The sequence below is a fragment of the Vicia villosa genome, unplaced genomic scaffold (genome assembly GCF_029867415.1).
Source record: "Vicia villosa cultivar HV-30 ecotype Madison, WI unplaced genomic scaffold, Vvil1.0 ctg.001801F_1_1, whole genome shotgun sequence".
Lineage (NCBI taxonomy): Eukaryota > Viridiplantae > Streptophyta > Magnoliopsida > Fabales > Fabaceae > Vicia > Vicia villosa.
Genome location: NW_026705734.1, coordinates 410,001 through 430,157, shown reverse-complemented (window position 1 = coordinate 430,157; position 20,157 = coordinate 410,001). Strand labels below are relative to the sequence as shown.

Here is a 20,157-nt window from a genome sequence, read left to right as displayed (position 1 = left end):
TGCAACAACGTGCAGGTGATTCGCATTGAGGAGAGGTTAGCCGAGTTGGTCTTCAGTCATTGTCGCTCTGATACGTAGCACTCGGGGGGACAACGCTTTGATTTACTTGTCTTTAGATTGTTATGTCTTGACGAATACTTGAATTATCTTTTGAGATTGTCACTTTAACAATGTTGATTGTTGAATTAAGATGCTATGAATCTTTGAACTAATTATTGAGTTTCCATTGCACTTCTATGGAAGTTGATTCATTTTAAAGACTATTATTTGATGTTGTCGATTCTTCCGTATTTTGTGAATGCTATGTATCCGCTTTATGCGACGAGGTGATTTGTCTTTGAGAATGAATATGTGATACCTCAATTATTTCGTTTTGTGAATTTTAATACTTTGGTTTTATTTAAATTTCGTGGGTAGAATTGGGGTGTTAAAAATACATATATTAATTTTGTTTTTTTTTAAAAAAAAATCAATTTATCTTATAATTAACTTGAGATGGGTGTTCACCCGTTTTTCGAGTAATCAAGGACTTAGCGTACGCTTTATCTGAATGATTACTCGCAATAATTTTTATGATAACTTTAGATTAAAAACAATGAAAGTAAATTCATTTTTTTGAATGATCGAAGGTTTAGTGTATACTTTGCCCAAGTTGATTATTCCCTTTTGCATCTAAAATCAAATATTCTTTTTTGCACATACGCAATAAAAAGGCAAAACAAAACATTTTTGCATTTAAAAATAACCAACAAAGGAAATTTTTTTCTCCGAACTACGAGGCTCTGAATTTCTCATTGCACCCGGAAATACGTAGCCACAAGGTTTCGAAATCTTGGCGAGCACACTAACAAAAAACTAATTTTTCAATCATGTAATTCATTTTTCTTGTAAATAAAATCAAGCATAAGAAGAAACTCAAAATTTTAGGCAAAATTTCACCCTAGCTAATTAAATGGTTCTCGTTGAGTATAACATATGTAAGGGGTGCTAATACATTCCCCTCATAACCAATCTCTAAACTCATATTTAGTTGCTATGACCATCATATCGTCATTTCTTAGGGTTTTATCGTTATTTTCCTTTTTTCTTAGGAATAAATAAAATTCGATGGCGACTCAATGTCTATTTCGAGCGTTTAGACGTCTGGGTATTTTTTTGCGTAGCGACAACGGAGGCAAACATACTCGTTTACCATCCTTAACCGTGATAGAGGTTGGAGCCACATACGCTCAGGTTAATCAATTTCCCCTTTCTAAGGCCTCGTGCTTGAGGAAACATGGGTTGGGCCCTGGAAAAGATAACTCAAAAGGACACAAACCATGTCTCTTACATAAATTATGGGCAAGTGTCTAAAGTTGATCCAAGCCACCTAAAGTGCGTACAAAATTGTTGTATTGGGCTAACCACTAAAACATAACCATGTTTCCCTCTCGATTCAAGCAAAAGGAAAAATTTTCTCCTACACACACTTAATGGGCTTTTAGATCCGTCCATTTTCATATCTATTTTTCTTTCTTAGATCATTATGAATAGTTAATTTTCGTATTGTTAAGGGTTAGTACAACTACTTAAAAATGGTTGTGTTATCATTTGATTTTAGTTATCGAAACAAATTCATATGCAGTGTTTATTTAATCTTTGTGCTTATTATTTTTTTTATTACTTGATCACCTTTAAATTGATTTACTTTTCATTATTTAAAATGGTAGTGAAACTTATAAATGCCTGAGATTAAAAATGAGCTGACAAAGTTATCAAAATTTTCTATTATAGTTCAACATTTGCAACTTCCAAAAAGTATTCTGAATCTTTATCCAAATCCATACATTCATCAATGAAATAAGTGAATTTCACATATAAATCATAAATCACAATTGTTTAGACACACCAAACAAAAACATCAATTAATTATTATCCACAAATATCAAATCAATGATAATCAACTCAAAAAAAGAAAAAGAAAAACAAGGTTAAATGATCATACTCTATCTAACAAACAAGTTAAAGAAATTAGCATAAACAAAATCAAAACCTCACTCCTCAATCGTTAGTTGATTCGATGATAATTGACGATAGATTTGATAGGAAAAACCACGATTCGATATAATGTCAAAACTGACTTCAAATCAGACTAAACCGATGGTGAAAAATCATAACCTCTCACACACTAATCTGAGTACATTTCCATGAAGAATCTATCCACAATTTCAAGATAAGCAGGAGAAGTAAGTTTTGAATAGTAATAAAGAACTTCTTCAATATCCATCACATAATCTTCATTGCTCATATCCAACATCTCCAATTCCCTTAACTTCTTTTCCACCATGCAATATCTTCTCTCTTTCATAGCCTTAGAAATAAATGATGAATCTTTTTGCTTTTCTCCTTGAAGGGTCAATCTCTTTTCATTGTTTTTCTTGTCAAAAACCTCTCTTTTCTTCACTTGGTTTTTCTCCTTGGAAGGGCTTGCATTAGACAACTTGGTATAGCTACCATTTTTATTGTCATTGTTCATGTTCATGTCTATGTCCATGACATGATTTGAAGCCTCACAATAAGATAAGTGATTATAAGGAGAAGTGCTTTTTGGAAGCTTTTGGTAGCCGGATGAGAAGAGTGACTTGAAGTTCTTTAATGTGGTTTTGAAGAACTTCTTGGTAGTAGTAATAGAACTTCTTAGCAACATTGGTAATGAGGGTTATTTTTTCTACTACGAATCGAAACGACAAGAACTGAATCTTGATAAATGGTGATGGATGATTTTGTTGAAGATTTTTCTTGATAGAGGTGATTGAAGAAGAGGAGGTATTAAAGAGAATTTGGTTTTTTCTTCGCTTTTGTTTTGTTTTCACAAACTCAAATGTTGAGTTGTCCTTGTTTTTCCAAACTTGACCCTACAAATTCTAAAATTGGAAGATTGTGAGTGTTTATTTTTTTATTTTGATATTTAAAAAACAAGTTTTTTGGTTTTTTTTGGTTAGTTTCGTTGCTTTTACTTTTGATTGTGGAGTAGGTGAGTTGTAGTTTGTTTGGGAAAATGAGAGGTGTGGGTGGTTGTTGAATTGGACTTTCTTGAACTATTTTGTTTGTATACTTTTTAGTGTCTTTTCTTCTAAAGACTATTCAATAATCATGTTATAGTGTTTCTTCTCATTTAACATATACTATATCACAAAAGTCTTGAAGACTTGAATGATTAGGGAGCGACATTAAAATATACTAATATTTACTATTTAAAAATATATATCGAATGTAGTAGCATATACTTTACAAGTTGAACATTGCCCCAGTAACACGTGACTGAACAATGACCTAACGGGTATAACACAGCAATGTATCTTCAACATTTTTTTAGATGAAAGCAATGTATAAGAAGATTTGTATAAGAAAGAGTTTGTATAAGAAGATTTGTCTCCAAATCTTAGTTCAATTGGAAAAAATAAAAACAATATTGTTGGATTGAATAATTCAACATTCGATTTCGAACTCTTACTCTCGTAATTGGGTGTGTAAATTTTTAGTAAAAAAATTTCTTTGCCAACCTCCCAACCTTCTAGTTCACCTCTGGTGAAAAACCCAAACTACCCCTGACTTCGGAAATGAATTTCCGAATTGCATGAAAAAGGTGTTTTCGGAAGTTCATCTCCGAAAGCGCCTTTTTTTTTAAAAAAATTGTCTTATTTCGGAAGTTCATTTCCGAAACCACAATTTCGGAAATGAACATCCGAAATAAGACACGTTCTGCAGATTAAGCAGAACACTCCCCCTCCCCCATTCATTTACCCTAATCCAACATCAAACAACACCAAAGGCGAAATTTTGTTAAAAGACTTCCAAGGCAACATCAAAGGCTCCAACAAGCTTCCTATACTACATTAAAAAGCACTCCAACCTCTTCAATCGGTAAGCATTTTGAGTTTTAGATCTATGCTTAAAATTGATATTAGGGTGTTTACAAATAAGAAAATATGTATTAGGTTAGGTTGGTACTGGTATTTAGGATGTTTAGAATGTGTAGACATAGGTTTAAAGTTTGATTTTGGGGTCTGCCATTGTAGGTTGCAGAAAAGCTCTGCGCAGGGGTGTTTCGGAAGTTCATTTCCGAAAACACCTCCATCCCAGTTTCGGAAATGAACTTCCGAACTGTATCAGAAGTGCATTTTTTTTTGTTTTTTCATTTGTCTCGCATATTAATCGATTTCGATTGTTTACAGGAACATGTCAGGCAACCAGCCAGCACGCATTAGACAGGGCAGGGAGTCCCAGACTGCGTCGGCTAGACGCGAGCGGGCGGCGGCGCAGCTGGCGTCGACACGCGGGCGGGGCCGGGGACGCCGTGTGCACGTTCCACAGGACTTGGTGGAGAGTTCATCTGCTTCAGGCTCTAGGAGTAGGCTGGCTCGGGTATCTTCTTCCCGCCAGCGAGAGGAGGAGGATGAGGATGAGGAGGAGGAGGAGGTCATACCGGATGTTGACCCTCCAGTCGGGGAGGAGGAGGAGCAGGAGGAGTAGGAGGTGGATAGCTATCCGGGAGGGCCTTTTGACACTTCCCTGCTGATTCACTACCAGGATCACGTCGCTCGGCGGATCTAGGAGGGAGAGGTATTTTTTTTAACTTAGCCGTTTATTTGTCACCATTTTTTATAATTTTACCGTTTATTTCTCGCTTATTTGTTTTTTTTTTGTAACAGGAGAGAGAGCCATTGAAAATGGTGCACCACTCCAGGAAGATTTTCGGTCTGTTTAAACCAGCAGCTCAGTGGTTTAACGACCATGTGCGAGGTTCAGGGCTTAGCGGGCTCTGCATGACCGGGTACACCACCATCAGCACCGGCATGCAGGGGGCATTTGTGGAGCGCTGGCACAAGGAGACGTCTTCTTTCCACTTGCCGGTGGGGGAGTTGACGATCACCTTGCATGACGTCCAGTGTCTTCTCCACCTGCCTATTAGGGGGCCGCTGTTGCACCACTCCAGGATCCAGAGGGTCGAGGCCATTGAGTGGATGATGCACTATTTGGGCCTGCCGCACGAGGTTGCTCACTTTGAGTGCGTCACGACTTGTGGGCCTCATGTCCGGTTCACTACACTGAGCATCTATTTTGAGTTCCACCTGGACGCGGCGGCCGAGGCCGAGCAGGAGGATAACGACCTATTCAGGGAGTACCAACGCGGCTGCGCTCTCTGGTGCTGGTACATGCATGTGGTAGGCGCTGCATGCTTTGTGGACAAGAGTGCCAGGTACGTCGACGTGGCCTACCTCCGCTATTTCATGGACCTGGATACCGTTCACCAGTGGAACTGGGGGTCAGCTACTCTGGCATATCTCTACCAGAAGCTGAATGAGGCCTCCAACTGGAGGACGAGGCAGTTGGTCGGATCCTGCACACTACTTACGGTACGTTTTATTTTAATACATTATCGTATTTATTTATTTATATATGTTTCGTATTTAATTTTAATACATTATCTTGTTTCTGTTTCAGAGCTGGATCATCTCCTACTTCTCTCGCATCCACGGCTTTCACATCGATCCTGCGTACGTGGACGCCATGCCCAGAGCCGCCAGATACGCTCTCCAGAGGGGGAACGATGCGGTGGGACCATACCGTCTGTACTTGGACCGCACGATGCACGACGACGTCACCTGGAGGCCGTTCGTCGACTACGCTCAGATTGTCCCCTTTGACGGCATTGCTCTATATTCAGGCTGGTTGGCATGCGGGACCGGCATCATGGTTCGATATCTCCCTGAGCGGTGCATGCGTCAGTTCGGATTCGTGCAGCGGATACCCAGGTCACCCTTTGAGGCTGCTCCCGACACTGTGACCCGAGTGCAGCTCACTGCCATATGGGAGCATTGGGAGGATCATGTGGTACCGCTGGAGTACCGTCTCACTCGGGTCACCCAGGACTGGCACAGTGAGGAGGGATACGTCACATGGTTCTACCGGGTGTCACATCCTCTTCTGAGACCCGACATTCCCGGCGCTCCTAGGCCAGCACACGAGGAGATCCTGGAGAACCAGCAGGCCGAGGATGATCACGCCATTGATCTCATGCCGATCTGCCAGCGGATATCGATGATTGGGCGGGACGCGTTGGATCGAGGTATCGTGGAGCGGGGCGGTCCAGAGGCAGTCGCGGTGATGGAGATGATCGTCCTTGATGCGGACCGTGCGGCGACATACACGCGGCAGAGGAGGTCTCAGGGCGAGAGGTTTAGGCACACCCAGTAGTGGTCGGGTTTATATATTTTTTGTTATCGGATTGTATCTTTAGCACACTATTTTTATTTTTTTCGGTTTGTATATATTATTTTCATCGGATTAGTATTTTTTTTTTTGTTTATTTATCATATAAGTATTTTCAGTTTATCTATTGCTTATTTTATTTGGCGTTTGCGTTTAATTAAAATGCGAGACTGTTATGAAAAAACATAAAAAAAAACACAGTTTCTGCATAATTCGGAAGTTCATTTCCGAAGACACCCCCCATGAGGTGTTTTCGGAAGTTCATCTCCGAAGACACCCCCCATGGGGTGTTTTCGGAGATGCACTTCTGAATTAAGGAAATTTTTTAAAATAAAAAAGCGCTTCGGAAGTTCATTTCCGAAGCAGGGGTATTTTGGGATTTTCGCTGGGGGTGACCCCCATAGGGAGGTGGCCAAAGAAAAAACCTTTAGTAATGATCATTTAGTTAGTGATGAAGAAAAGTTTTTATTTACTCTCAAATAAAATTGATTTTAACATAAAACTAAGAGTGTGTTTGGCTCTAATGTAACAAAAATTAATTTTGAATGAATTGATTCCATAAAATTATTTTAATTTTTTTTGAATAAATAAAAGATTAAGAGAAATGATATTCTTACACATTTAGTAACACTTACACCGTAGCATTATACAATTTTGATTTTTTAATTGTTTAATAATTTTTCTTTCTTTCTTTCTTCTAACACAAAGAAACACATTCATATGCAGTATTTTCTACGGTGTAAGTAATTGGGGTCACTTTTCTAGTGTCAAAATAACAATCCTCAAAGATTAAGTAATAATGAGTATAATGGATACTCAATCCAAATTACAAACGGGTGATCCTACAAACACATGCTAACAAAACCCAAACAAGCTTATGAAAAGATTCGCAAGCAACCAAATCCTTAGACAAACAATTTATTAGCCTAACACCCCAGTTCCACCAACTGTAAATTACAAGCCCTTTGTGCCTAGCTATTAATCAATCCTAAGACAGAGACTTAGACACTCTAACAACTTCTTTCACACCCTACACGCTTCCTTTAAACAGATTTTCATTTATTTCCAATTAAACGGACCAACAAACAACAATCCAAATTAGAGTTTGAAGGTTCTTCTTTCTTCCCTTTAAAGATTGTCTAAACCACTTTAAATAGTTCACCATCGAATCCATGTCTCCTCCCTTCTGCAAGCTAGTCCAACTAAACACCTCCGTTAAAACATATATTGCAAATGAACATTAAAAAACAGATGCACAAAGATCTCTTCTAAACCACGACACATTGGACAAAATAAGTTATGCCTTCCACTAATGATCCCTCTTTTTGCGAGTTCAACTCTAATTGAAAGCTTGTTTTGCAATAATCTCCACTTGAATAATTGAATCGTACATAGAATATTTGATATCTATAAACCATGCAATTCTCTACAAACAATTTCCTCCAAAAAAAACCTATATAATAGATTTTTTCGATCTATTGAAGCTAGTTTTAACTGAAAAACTTTTAGGATTCCTCCACCGAACGTAACCATCTTTCATATCATGTTTTGGTTGAAAAGCCAACAAAATGTTCAATAAACCATCCAATTCTTGGACTTCCTCATCCTAGAGATCATTAGAGTTTAACCCTAAATTCCAATCCAATCATCATTAATCCACCAACCATTTTCATCCATTTTTGGCAAACCTTGAGACTTGCGCAAAAATAATCTAGGAAACAAACTTCTCACGGGCTCAGAGTATAACCATATATCTTTCCAAAAATCAATGAATATGCCATTACCCAACCTGTCTGAAATACAATCAGTAAATCAATTTTGATCATCTATCCTACACCCACCTAAATGCCTCAAATCCCTCTACCAAATAGAATTATTTATAATGTTTGCTACACCAAATGCATATAAGATTTTTTCCTTAATATCACCATATATATAATAGACGGGAAATCATACCACACAACCTTAGTTTCGTTGAGGATCCTCCACTTCCATGTACTCAACAAAGCCAAGTTGAACCTCTCACAATTATGGAATCCCAAGCCACCTTTTGCATTCGACCTGCACAACTTATCGCATCTAAAACAACAAATTATCCTCTTCTCTTCAACCCATCCCCATAAAAAAGAACATTGGATCTTTTCAATTTCAAGTAGAATAGTCTTCAGTTTTTTGTAGAAAGAAAAGAAGTAAATTGGAAATGAACTCAACATAGAATTTAATAGCACCACACAACCCTCTATAGAAAGCATCATGCTTTTCCATTCTAAAATCCGATTTCAAATTTTATCCACTATTGGTGGCCACGTCGTCCTCCTTTTAGGGTTTGCTCCAACCGATATTCCAATAAACTTAAATGGGATAGAATTATATATAATGCCACATGATAAAAAAAAGTAGAAGCAACTTGCAAGAAACTAACATTCAAATCAATAGTGAGTGGATGATAAAGTGATTTATATATGATTGAATATATTCATTCAAAAATAAGTTGAATTGGAAATTTGATTTAAAAATCTTTGTTAAATTTAAAAGTTATGAATTATATTTTCAAATAGAATCAATTTTAAAGATGTATAATCAATTTTAAGTCTTTTAAAATAGAACCAAACACGTAATAAAAATTATAACTATTGAGTATAGATTATATATATATATATATATATATATATATATATATATATATATATATATATATATATATATATATATATATATATATATATATATATATATAACCAACTCAGTTTTAATCATAATCAATTTTTGTTACCTTAAAACTAAACACATTGATATATTGGTTATTTGGTTTATTCATTGATTTGATAAGCGCTTTGACCTATGGGCCAAATACAACTTTTTCCAGATCAGAGAAAGTTGATTTTTGTGTGTGAAAGGAACAGAAAAAGTTCATGGAAATGTAAATAGTAACCACCTTAATGTTAGACACCAATGTTGTGTACAATTTAATCTCCACAAATTATTGAAACAAATTCCATGTTCATAACAACAAGTGGCTCTATTCATATGCTTTTAATATATAAATAAAATAAAACTGAACATTTACAGTGAGGATCATCCCCATTATTTCTGGTCTTTGACATGTGTGGTCTTATTATTCGTTAATCTATCTTATTAGTCCAGCTATTTTACAGAATTTTGTGGACCCATGATTTCACTGTATTTTTTTTTTCCAACTCAACAAAATAGTACTAGTTTGATTATAGTTCAATTGGATATTTCAATGAGGAATACAGTAGTATACAAAGAAACTACGTAGTCATTAGTAACTAAGTAATTATATAGTGATAGATGATTGAGCAAGACTAACTAACAATACACCAAATTTGATAAGGATGTAAATAAGAGAGCCTAATCTACAAAACAAGCAAGGAATTTAGTAACATATTGATATATACGATGTTAATTACTATTATGCAGTGGTGAACTCGTGCTTAATTGCCACGTTTAGGATAGATAATTACCTTTAAAAAAGATTGATAGATTAATTGCACTTAGGCATACATGTCACTTTCTATCTCAAACTTTTCTTTTGAGTTGGTTAATGGTATGAGGTTTATATAAATCTCAATTATAAGTATATAATTACTTTAGACTACAAATATTATTTTTTATTAACTTCTCCAACCTTTAGTATATAAGCATACTGGCCATAAAAGACTCGTGTCAAACACAAGTTAGTTTATATATAATTGATCTATGTGAATATATTAGTTTATTCTCTATAAATTTATATATATATATATATATATATATATATATATATATATATATATATATATATATATATATATATATATATATATATATTAGTATTTTAATGTTAATTTTGTTATTACAAGATTGGTTAAGTTTTGTAGGCAAGTTGTTAAGTATTAAAATAATAGTTCCAGATTATGTTATACACTCTAACACATGTATCAATAGGCTGGTAATCATTGATCACCATAAGAATTTAGAGTTGTTAAAATGGGCTATTCAACCTAAACGGATAGATTCTGGCAGATTCTGAACTTTTTAGGATTGGGCCAAAAAGGTCTTGTGTAATATAAGCTCTAGATTTATTACCCGAACCCGGCTCTAAATGGACTTTTTTTATTTAAAAAAATAAAAATAAAAACTCCATAATATTTATTATAAATAAAATTAAAAATTATATTGTTTTAAATATAATATATTTTTAAGTACTATTTAATTCCTTATAAATACATAATGTGTTTCTAAATACAATATATGTCTAAATTGTATAAAATAATACTTGAATATTTATTATAAAAGAAAAACTAATATATACGATAAAAAATGTTGCTTATACTAATGTTTAATATTTAAAAGAGAAAGATTAAATAGAATAGAGATAAAATTTTGTGAAGTGAGAAAAATCAATATGCTATTTTGGAGTAAGATAATATAAATGTTAATATATTTTTTAAAATTTATAATTATGCGGGCAGTGCGCTATCCACAGCCCATATGGGCTAGTCCTAATGGGTAGCGGACTTTTCAGGGCTGGGTAATAAGGCCCTAAAAAATATGGCCTCTAATTTTAAGGCCCGTCCTATGATTTTTCGGGCCTGGCGGGCCAGCCCTTATGGACTAGCCTATTTTGACAGCTCTAGATGTTTGTACGGTGACGTAAACTTTACCATTACCTCCGTGATTATACTCCTCTAAGTATGAGAATATCATGAATTGTAATCTCAACTCATTACTCATTAATAAAGTTTCCATAATTCTATTGTGATGTCATTCACTTAGTTCGACCCCTTATGCTCTATAACTAATTCTCATTCGATTGTAACCAACTTTTCACAAGTTTTAAAGACTCCATCTTCATCTTCTTTGTCATTTCACTCATCACCATGGCTAAATTAACTCAAACTGCAATAATTGGGAGCTTAGCTCTGAATTCTCAAGTAACCACAATTAATGCTTCTAATTCATCTTCTTTGCATCACTTTGGTCCTAAGCTTTCAATCAAACTTCAAGACACCAATTACCTTATGTGAAATCAACAAGTTAAAGGTGTCAACCGCACTCAAAGATTGTACAAGATCGTGGTGAATCCTCAAATTCCACAAAAGTTTAAATCTGAACAAGATCGCATCGAAGGAAAAGTGTCTGAAGTGTCTGAAGATCTCAAGTTTCTAAGCTCATACTTCTTAAAGACTACCTTGACTCAAGTGGCTTATACTGCTTTCCACAATTGCTAGTGGATCCTTCAAGGACATCTTCTATGAGTCCCAGATATTCCTTTTCTTTACATAAAAATGTCAATTTTATTTCTTGTTCTATCATTTATGGGTCTAATAAGCCTAACACAAGGTCCTTATGGCATTATAGGTTAGGTCATGCTCATTTTCCTGATATTAGACTTGTTTTAAGACATTGTAATGTCAATATCTCAAATAAAGAAATTACTTTATTTTATAAATTTTGATGCTTAGGAAAATCCCATAGAGTACATGCTCCTTTGCCTGCCATTATATACATCGCTCCATTTGAAGTTGTACATGTTCACCTTTGGGACCATGCACACACACCATCCATCAATTTCAAGATTTCATTACTATATTGCATTTTGTAGATGCCTACATAAAGTACACTTGGATATATTTCATGCATTGGAAGTCAGAGGCCCTACATTCTTTGAAACTATTTCTCAGCATTGTCAAAACTCAAATTAATACCAATGTCAAGCCATTACAATCTGATTATGGGGAGAGTTTAGACCTTTCACTAAATATCTCTTTAAAATAGACATATCACATAGATCGAATTTCCTTAACACTTCTCACCAAAATGGCACATTGGAAAGAAAGCATAGACACATTATGAAAATAAGGCTCACTTTGTTATCTCATTCTTCCGTTCCCACCAAGTTTTTGGATCATAGCTTTGCGATCTAAGTGCACATCATCAATAGGCTACCTACAGTTGACTTGACCAAATTTCACTCCCCATTTCATGCCTTTTATCACATGTTACCTAATTACCAGTCTATGAAAGTATTTGAATGACCTTGCTTTCTTTTTACAAGACCTTATAATAAACAAAAACTAGAATTCACAAGCAAAAGGTATGTGTATTTAGGAGTCTCTTCTCAACACAAAGATTTTAAGTGTCTTAGAAAATCTAGATAACTGTTTATTTCTAAAGATGTGGTTTTTCATGAGCATCACTTTCCTTTACATGCTATGTTTCAATGTGAATCCAACTCTTTAAGCCAATCTAGTGTTCAACCCAAGTAACTCACACTTCCTAAATTTTCCTCTCACCAACCATCCAATATATATGTCACAAATCCAATGGACAATGCCCATTCTACTCAAACTCCGCAGGATATCCTATCATCTGTCCAATCATCAATTAATAGATCAAGTCCTAGTTCTGACCAAGTACTTTAACATAGCATTCACCAAAGTACCTCAAACATTCGTACTCAACTGCCTCAACCTATCCTTGAAATTACTTCTCTTGACATAACTTTCCTTTCACATTCAACTATTGGTCCTGGACCATAGCTCCATACTATTACCAATTGGCCTAAGGAGTTTATTTCACCCTCTATCCATAACTCCTCACACCTTAAAATCCTACATATCAATGACCATCATATATTAACAAGGGCCAAAACTGGTCACTCTAAGCCTAAAACCTTTCTCACACATGTGGAACCACAACCAGTCAATCAAGCTTTATCTCAACCTAAGTCATGTTATGAAACTTGAATATGACACTCTTTTGGCCAATCAGACTCGGATTCTCACTTTTCTCCCACCTTACAGAAAAATTACTAGTTGCAAGTGGGCTTTCAAGATTAAGGAGAACTCTGATGGTACAGTGAACAAAAGAAATACTTGTAGCCAAATGCTACCATCAACCATTTGTCTTTGATTTCAATGAGACTTTCTCTTGAGTTGTGAAGCCACAATCAGAGTTATTTTAACTCTTGCTCTAACCAACAAATGGGAACTTTAACAAATTGACATCAATAATGCCTTTTTCAATGGCTCTCTTCAAGAAGAAGTCTATATGTCTCAACCACCTGGATTTGTAAAGCAGAATTCCACCTTGGTTTACAATTGAACAAAGCAATCTATGGGCTTAAGCAATTTCCAATGCCCCGGTATGAAAAATTAGCTCAAGTAATGATTCAAATTGGCTTTCGTCATAGGAAGTGTGATCACTCGTTATTCAGCTACTCTCATCAAGGCTTCACTATGTATGCTTTGGTTTATGTTGAAGACATCCTTAGGCATTAAAATCAAGCATCTTCCACTTGTGGAATGCTTATTACTCAGACCAAATACATACGGGACTTACTCATTCCACCCAAAATGTGCAATGCAAATGTTGTCACTACTATGCTGAGTACTAGCAAATGGAGCAAGCATGATCAACTCTTCCAGATCCTCATCAATATAGATCAATGGTTAGGGACCTTTAGTATTTAATCCTCATAAAGCCTGTCATTGCTTTTTGTAACACCCTAAAATTTAGATTTAATTATTTAATTGATTGTTTTTAATTTGCTGTGAATTTGTGTGAGGTATGATGATATATGTGGGGCATTAGTGGGAGATAATCGGTAATTAGAATTATTTAGATTTAAATAATTGTTTTATATTAATTATAGTTATAATAATAATAATAATAGTAATAATGATAATAATAAATAATAAAATTAGATTTTTAAGGTGAGAACATGAATAAGGGCGTAAGAGGACTAATATAGAAAGGGTTTAAGGGGTAATAAAGTAAAAATAGAAAATAAGAGAGATGGGGTTCATTTTGTATGATCATGGAATAGAGAGAAGACGTGAAATGAGAGCTATGACACAAAGAACCAAGGAGAAATTTCCATAGAACACGAAGAAAAAGGTTGATTGCTAGGAATTCGAGGTAAGGGGTGTAATTGGAGTTATTATGATTGATATCTGGTTAAGGTAATGGTAGGTTTTTGTCTAGTATGATGATTTAATAAAAAGTATGATGAAATTGTTGATGATGATGTTTGTATAGTATGATTTACATCCATAATGATATGATGATGTGTTTTGATGTTAATACGTGATATATGATGTTTATAATGAGTTTTAGAATGAGTATGGTGTCTAGAATTGAGTTTGATAAGGCTTGGAATAGCAGCGAATTGCAACAAAGGAGTTTATGAAATCACGAGTTTCATCGTGCGAGTCAGGCGCGAGCTTGGGGCGAGCCACTCGCTCCAGCATCGTCAGGTGAGCTAGCGGCGAGGGAGAAAATTAAGCCCCTGGAAAATGTATGGGGGGATTTCGCCCCAGCGTCGCCGGGCGAATGAAGCAACGAGGAAACCAGAATTGCTCATTTTTCCGGGCGAGGAGGTAGCAAGTAGAGTGCTCCTAGCGTCGGGAGAGGTCGAGGCGAGCATTCAGACAACATTTTTTCAAAATATCATAACTTGAGTTTCAAGACTCGGTTTGATGCGTCATTCAAAGCGTTGGGAAGATGACGCATAGATCTACAATATGATAGAATTATGTAAGTTATTTGATGCATGATTCTCGTGCCTATATGTAAAAATTAAATTAATGTATATTTAGTATGCCAATATTGTTCTGTTTTTAATGATGAATTTTATGATGCGGTGAAGTTGCTATGATGTTGTTGTTATGATGTTTTAATGTTGTACGTGTTTAATATGTATACATGATATGTGATGATTACGTGAATGATGATGCAATTGACTAGCATTATACATTCGTAGCATTTTTTGACGGTGGTCCGTCTATGACGAGTTTCAATCTTATTGTGTGGATTGAGTGTGTTTTGTGATGTGCTCCGGTTCCAAGAGAGAATCGATCCTATGGTGGGGATCTTTGGAGGGTGATGAACCAGGTGTTCATAATTTTTGGTACCACATGCATTGAGTTTGTGTTGTTGCATTAACATCCTATGTGACATTGCATGAGTTTTGTTCATGAGTTATGATGTGACGATAATTGAGAACTATGCAATTATATGATGTTTTGATTATAAAAGATGCATATGTGCTATTATGATGTATCGGTGAGTACGATGTGTTGACGAATGATTTGTGTTATTATATGATAATGTTGGTTGTAGATACTAATCTTTTCCTTATATCTTTTATCATGAATTGTGATTACTCACCATTTCTGTTTGAATGTTGCCTTCACGTGGGTAACGCGCAGGTGATCAGGAGTAGTTTGTAGAAGCGTTGAAGATTGCTTCAGAGTGTTTTATTAGTTTCATTTTAATATTGGTGTCTTGCTCTGATATAACAACGGGTCGGGAACGCTAGTTTTGCGAATAACTACTATATTTTGATTAACTTCTTTCATGAGGTTTTCGATGTTCAAAACGGTCTTTGAATCCAATTTGTGATGAGACTGAATTATTATGAGTTTTGTTTATGAAGAATTTTATTCTGTGACGGTAAATACGTTGCAATATTTTAATTAAAAGGTTGAATTATAACCTGATATGTGTGTGTTGAATTGATGTAACCCGTGTTACAGAGCCGGATCTGTTATGATGTTTTATGTGAAGTGTGACATCTTTGAGTTGGTGATTTTTATTTGATTTATTTTTTCGTAAATTATATGCAAATTACTTGTGAGTTTAGAGGGGTGTTACACTTTTAGTATGAATAAAGTTTTCCAATTCATGGCCAGTCTGTCTGAGTCTCATTGTTTTGTTATAAAATGAATTTTGTGCTATTTGAACTCCATAATTGAGTTCACCATTTTTAAGTTTTTAAAATTCAGCCAAAGCTTCCCTAGAGTTCTAAAATCTCTAATGTTTTGTGGTGTTTTCCTTCCTTTGATTAGATTAAGTGTGATGCGGATGGTGTCGCCCTTGACTGAAATCATGATGCAACTACCCTTTGTTGCTTTGCTGAAACTATTAGCATCTCATTTTCTAAAATTAATTTTATTAAATTTAGATATATTATATAGTTTATCCAGTCACTATTAAATGTGTATGAAATACATAAAATTATAATATCAAACACATAATAGAATCAACATCATATCATATCCTTAATCAATTTCTTATCATATCATATGATCTTTATATTCTGCTTGCATCAAATACCCAAAATGTAATTTTCTTTATATATTGAAACTTGGAAGCACCAAATTCCTTTCATCAAATACCCAAAATGTAATTTTTTTTCTCTATGTATTGAAACTTGGAAGCACCAAATTCCAAGCAATCTATGTGATACAATATATCAAACCAATCAAGCCACCTTTAACAACAATAAAACCATTTTTTTTTTGCCTAAAAAAACACAACAAAACCAATTTTACCATTCTTGAAACCTACTACAAAACTCAATGTAATTCATCTTCAAACAAAGCTTCAATCTCTTCTAAGCTTTTACCATTAGTTTCTGGTAAAAAATAATAAAAGAAAATTGTAGCAACAACCATTATACCCCCAAGCACAAAAAACATACCCCCAAAGGTTATTTCCTCAGAGATACTAAGAAATGACATAGACACAATACCACTAACCAAACGGTTCACCGAAATCGCCAAACTTGTACCTTGGGCCCTTAACCTCATAGGAAAAATCTCCGACGAATAGACCCAAGTTGTAGGCCCAAGCCCAATAGAAAAGAATGAAACCGTAGCACAAACCGCAATGACACACAATGAAATAGCCCATGCGGGCTTTTCATCTGAGTTTTGTAGAAAAGTGCAGCCCAATCCAAGCCCAAATAATGAAACTGCCATACCTAATGAGCCCAACAACAACATGGGCCTTCTTCCAAATTTGTCTAATACTAAAGCTGAAACAAAAACAAAACATGTTTTTGCTATTCCCATGATGATTGTCACACCAAAAAGCTGCTTCTCACCTTGAATTCCAGCTTCTCTGAAAACTTGTGGACTGTAGTAAATTACAGCATCATTTCCAGAAGCTTGCATGAAGAAATTAACACCAATAGCAGCTATGAGGATTCTTAAGACGGGACGTGAAGGTGAAATTAGCAATTCCTTCCACACCCCTTGTCTACTCGTAGAAAAGGTTTTGGAATTTATAGCAGCTTGTGAAATTTCTGAAAATCTATATTCAGCTTCACCTTTGCTTTCTGATGTTCTAATCAAAACTTGTTTTGCTTCTTCATATCTACCTGTTAGAACAACAACATCGGTTCAAAAGGTTAAAGATCATGAAACGCGAACAAAGAAAAACATTGTTTAGTAATGAAGTTCAGTCAATTGTGTCTATATCTCCAACCGCGGAGTTTTTTTTTTTTAGTTTCTTTATATTATAATTTCAAATTTATGATTTCTCGAGTATAGTTTATATATAAATACTACGGTTCATTATAAAAAGGTATCACAATCGCTCGATCGACCACCTCAGTATCAATGACTATGAATAGGACGATTCATGGTTTGGTTTAGGAAGATGTCCTAACCAAACCTAATCATTAAAACAATTCGGTTTATCAATGACTATGAGTAAGACTATTCATGGTTTGATTCGAGAAGAAACTCTAACCAAACTTTATCATCATAGAACGAAATGTTAACGGTTCATCTAAAACCGAACTAGAATAAAGATTTAGTAGATTGGTTCTCTATTTTCAAACCGAAATTGTTTTGCAAAAAAGAAACTAAACTTATTTTTTGTGAAACAAAATTTCTATTACTAACTAATATTAGTACTACTAAAAAAAACTAAAAATCAAACAAGTTGAATATCAAAAGTGTAAAAAAAAACCAAAAACCGAGTCATTAATCAAACAAAAATGCGTTGAAAAATTTCAACTACGATAGATAGTTCAAGAATTGAACCAAACTTGTTCAATTCGATAAGTGAACTTCCATCAAAGTTTTGGCTTTTTAACGCGATTCTGTTTGATTTGACCGTTCGGTTTGGTTCAACTATGAATCATGATAAAAATTACCTTTCATTATAAGCCACCTAGGCGATTCCGGCATTGCCAAAACACCAAGAGCTACAAAAACAGCAGGCAATGCAGCAAGACCAAGCATGATTCTCCAATTCAACCCAACTGGAAGAGATGAAAGAGCATAGTTTGAGACATAACCAAGCAAAATCCCAAAACTTATGAAAACCTCAGGAAGTGAAGTTAAGAACCCTCTTGTAAGATCAGGTGAAAGTTCAGCAACATAAACAGGTGAAATCATTAGAGAATAACCAACACCAATGCCAGCAATTACACGACCAACCATTAAGAATGTATAGGATGGTGCCAATCCCATTACCAATGCACCTATGAAAAATGTTGCTGCTGCTATCATTATTGTGTACCTTCTTCCAATCATATCAGAAGTTTTTCCAGATGCCAAAGATCCAATCAATGAACAAACATTTAAACAACCAACTAGAATTTCTACTTGAATTGATGATATCTTAAAATCTTCTCTTATGAATATCACAGCACCACTCATCACACCAATATCTGCAAAATTCAAAAAAAAATTAACTTTTTCCATCAAAAATCAATTTTTTTCAAAAAAATAAAAAGACCCATATGAAACTTTTCATAAAAAATCACATTTTTTTTCACAAATTTAAATGACCCTTATGAAACTTTTCATAAATAATCAATTTTTTTTCACAAATAAAAATGACCCTTTTGAATCTTATCATAAAAAAACAAATTTTTTTCACAAATAAAAATGACCCTTATGAATCTTTTCATAAAAAATCAATCTTTAAGTATATCATTTCATTTTTCATTCATAAATTCTTGGTGGGTTTGTTCAAAAAATTAATTTTTTTCAAGAAATTAAAATATTGAACTAGAAAAATGAAACTTACCATAGCCTAAGAGAATTGAATTTGTGGAAGCCAAAATAGCACCAGCAAGTGCATATTTATTGAGATGATGAACTTTACTTTTCTGAGAGCTAGGACCTTCATTTGCATCATTATTACTTTGATCAGCTTTTGAATCTGAACCAGGAAGTGGTTCATAATGACAATCCTGCTTGTTCATCTCATCCATGGCAGAATTGAAGAAATGTAGAAAAATCGAAAATGGCTTTTTGAAAATTTATAGGACAAGACACATAATAAAAATCAGGTAGAATTTAATAATCTGGTGAAAATTTGATAATGATAAATATTAATATAAAAATATGAATGCATAACCTATGGGTAATTGACCAAAATTATTGGGTTTTTGAATTATGTTTTTTTTTTCTTTTATAGGATGAATCCAGGATGACAGGAACACGACCACACGTGTTTAATGCGGCCAGCTATTCACTTCCCCAAATTTATCTCACAACTCATTTTGTTTTTTTTATTGTTTTGTTTTTTTAACTATTGTTGATTTTTGTTTAAGGTTGATAATTTGCTGTCTTATTTTCTAAATTTCTCTTCTTTTTTTTTATTCGAATATTCTAAGTATTGTTAATTGTTTAATGTTCATATTCAATTTTTATATTCTTAATAATAGAAAATGATTTAAATATAAAATTAAAAAGTAATATAGCAAAATGGTAAATTGATATTTTATTAAACATTTCAATTATAATTGGGAATCATTCGTTTTCCTTTTTAGCGTTTTTTTTCTAAAAGAAAGTTTATATTTTAAAACTTATCATAAGTTTACTCTAGTTGAAATTTCGGTCTTGAATTTTTAAATAATTCAAAATCAATAAAATATAATATATATATATATATATATATATATATATATATATATATATATATATATATATATATATTCAATTATTTAATATTTATGTTGATTTATAAAATTTTAAACTATTAAATTTAATTATTTCAAGAAGGTCATCTTCTCATATATATAATTATTTAATATTTATGTTAATTTATAAAACTTTAAACTATTAAGTTTAATTATTTAAGAAAGTCATA

General features: G+C 34.1%; 2 protein-coding genes across 2 annotated transcripts; both read right to left on the bottom strand.

Moving 5' to 3' along the window:
- Nucleotides 1–1,891: 1,891 nt before the first annotated feature.
- LOC131636665 (uncharacterized) lies at nucleotides 1,892–2,867 on the bottom strand. Its single transcript, XM_058907278.1, has one exon. It carries the CDS (start codon nucleotides 2,684–2,686, stop codon nucleotides 2,168–2,170), a length of 519 nt encoding a protein of 172 aa, XP_058763261.1. The 5' UTR covers nucleotides 2,687–2,867; the 3' UTR covers nucleotides 1,892–2,167.
- A 13,459-nt stretch (nucleotides 2,868–16,326) lies between these two features.
- Nucleotides 16,327–19,489, bottom strand: LOC131636686 (polyol transporter 5-like). Its single transcript, XM_058907306.1, has 3 exons — nucleotides 19,090–19,489; nucleotides 18,209–18,727; nucleotides 16,327–17,425 (listed from the first exon to the last, which is right to left on the bottom strand). The coding sequence occupies exons 1-3, from the start codon at nucleotides 19,274–19,276 to the stop codon at nucleotides 16,620–16,622; spliced, it is 1,512 nt and encodes a 503-aa protein (XP_058763289.1). The 5' UTR covers nucleotides 19,277–19,489; the 3' UTR covers nucleotides 16,327–16,619.
- Between the last annotated feature and the right edge of the window lie 668 nt (nucleotides 19,490–20,157).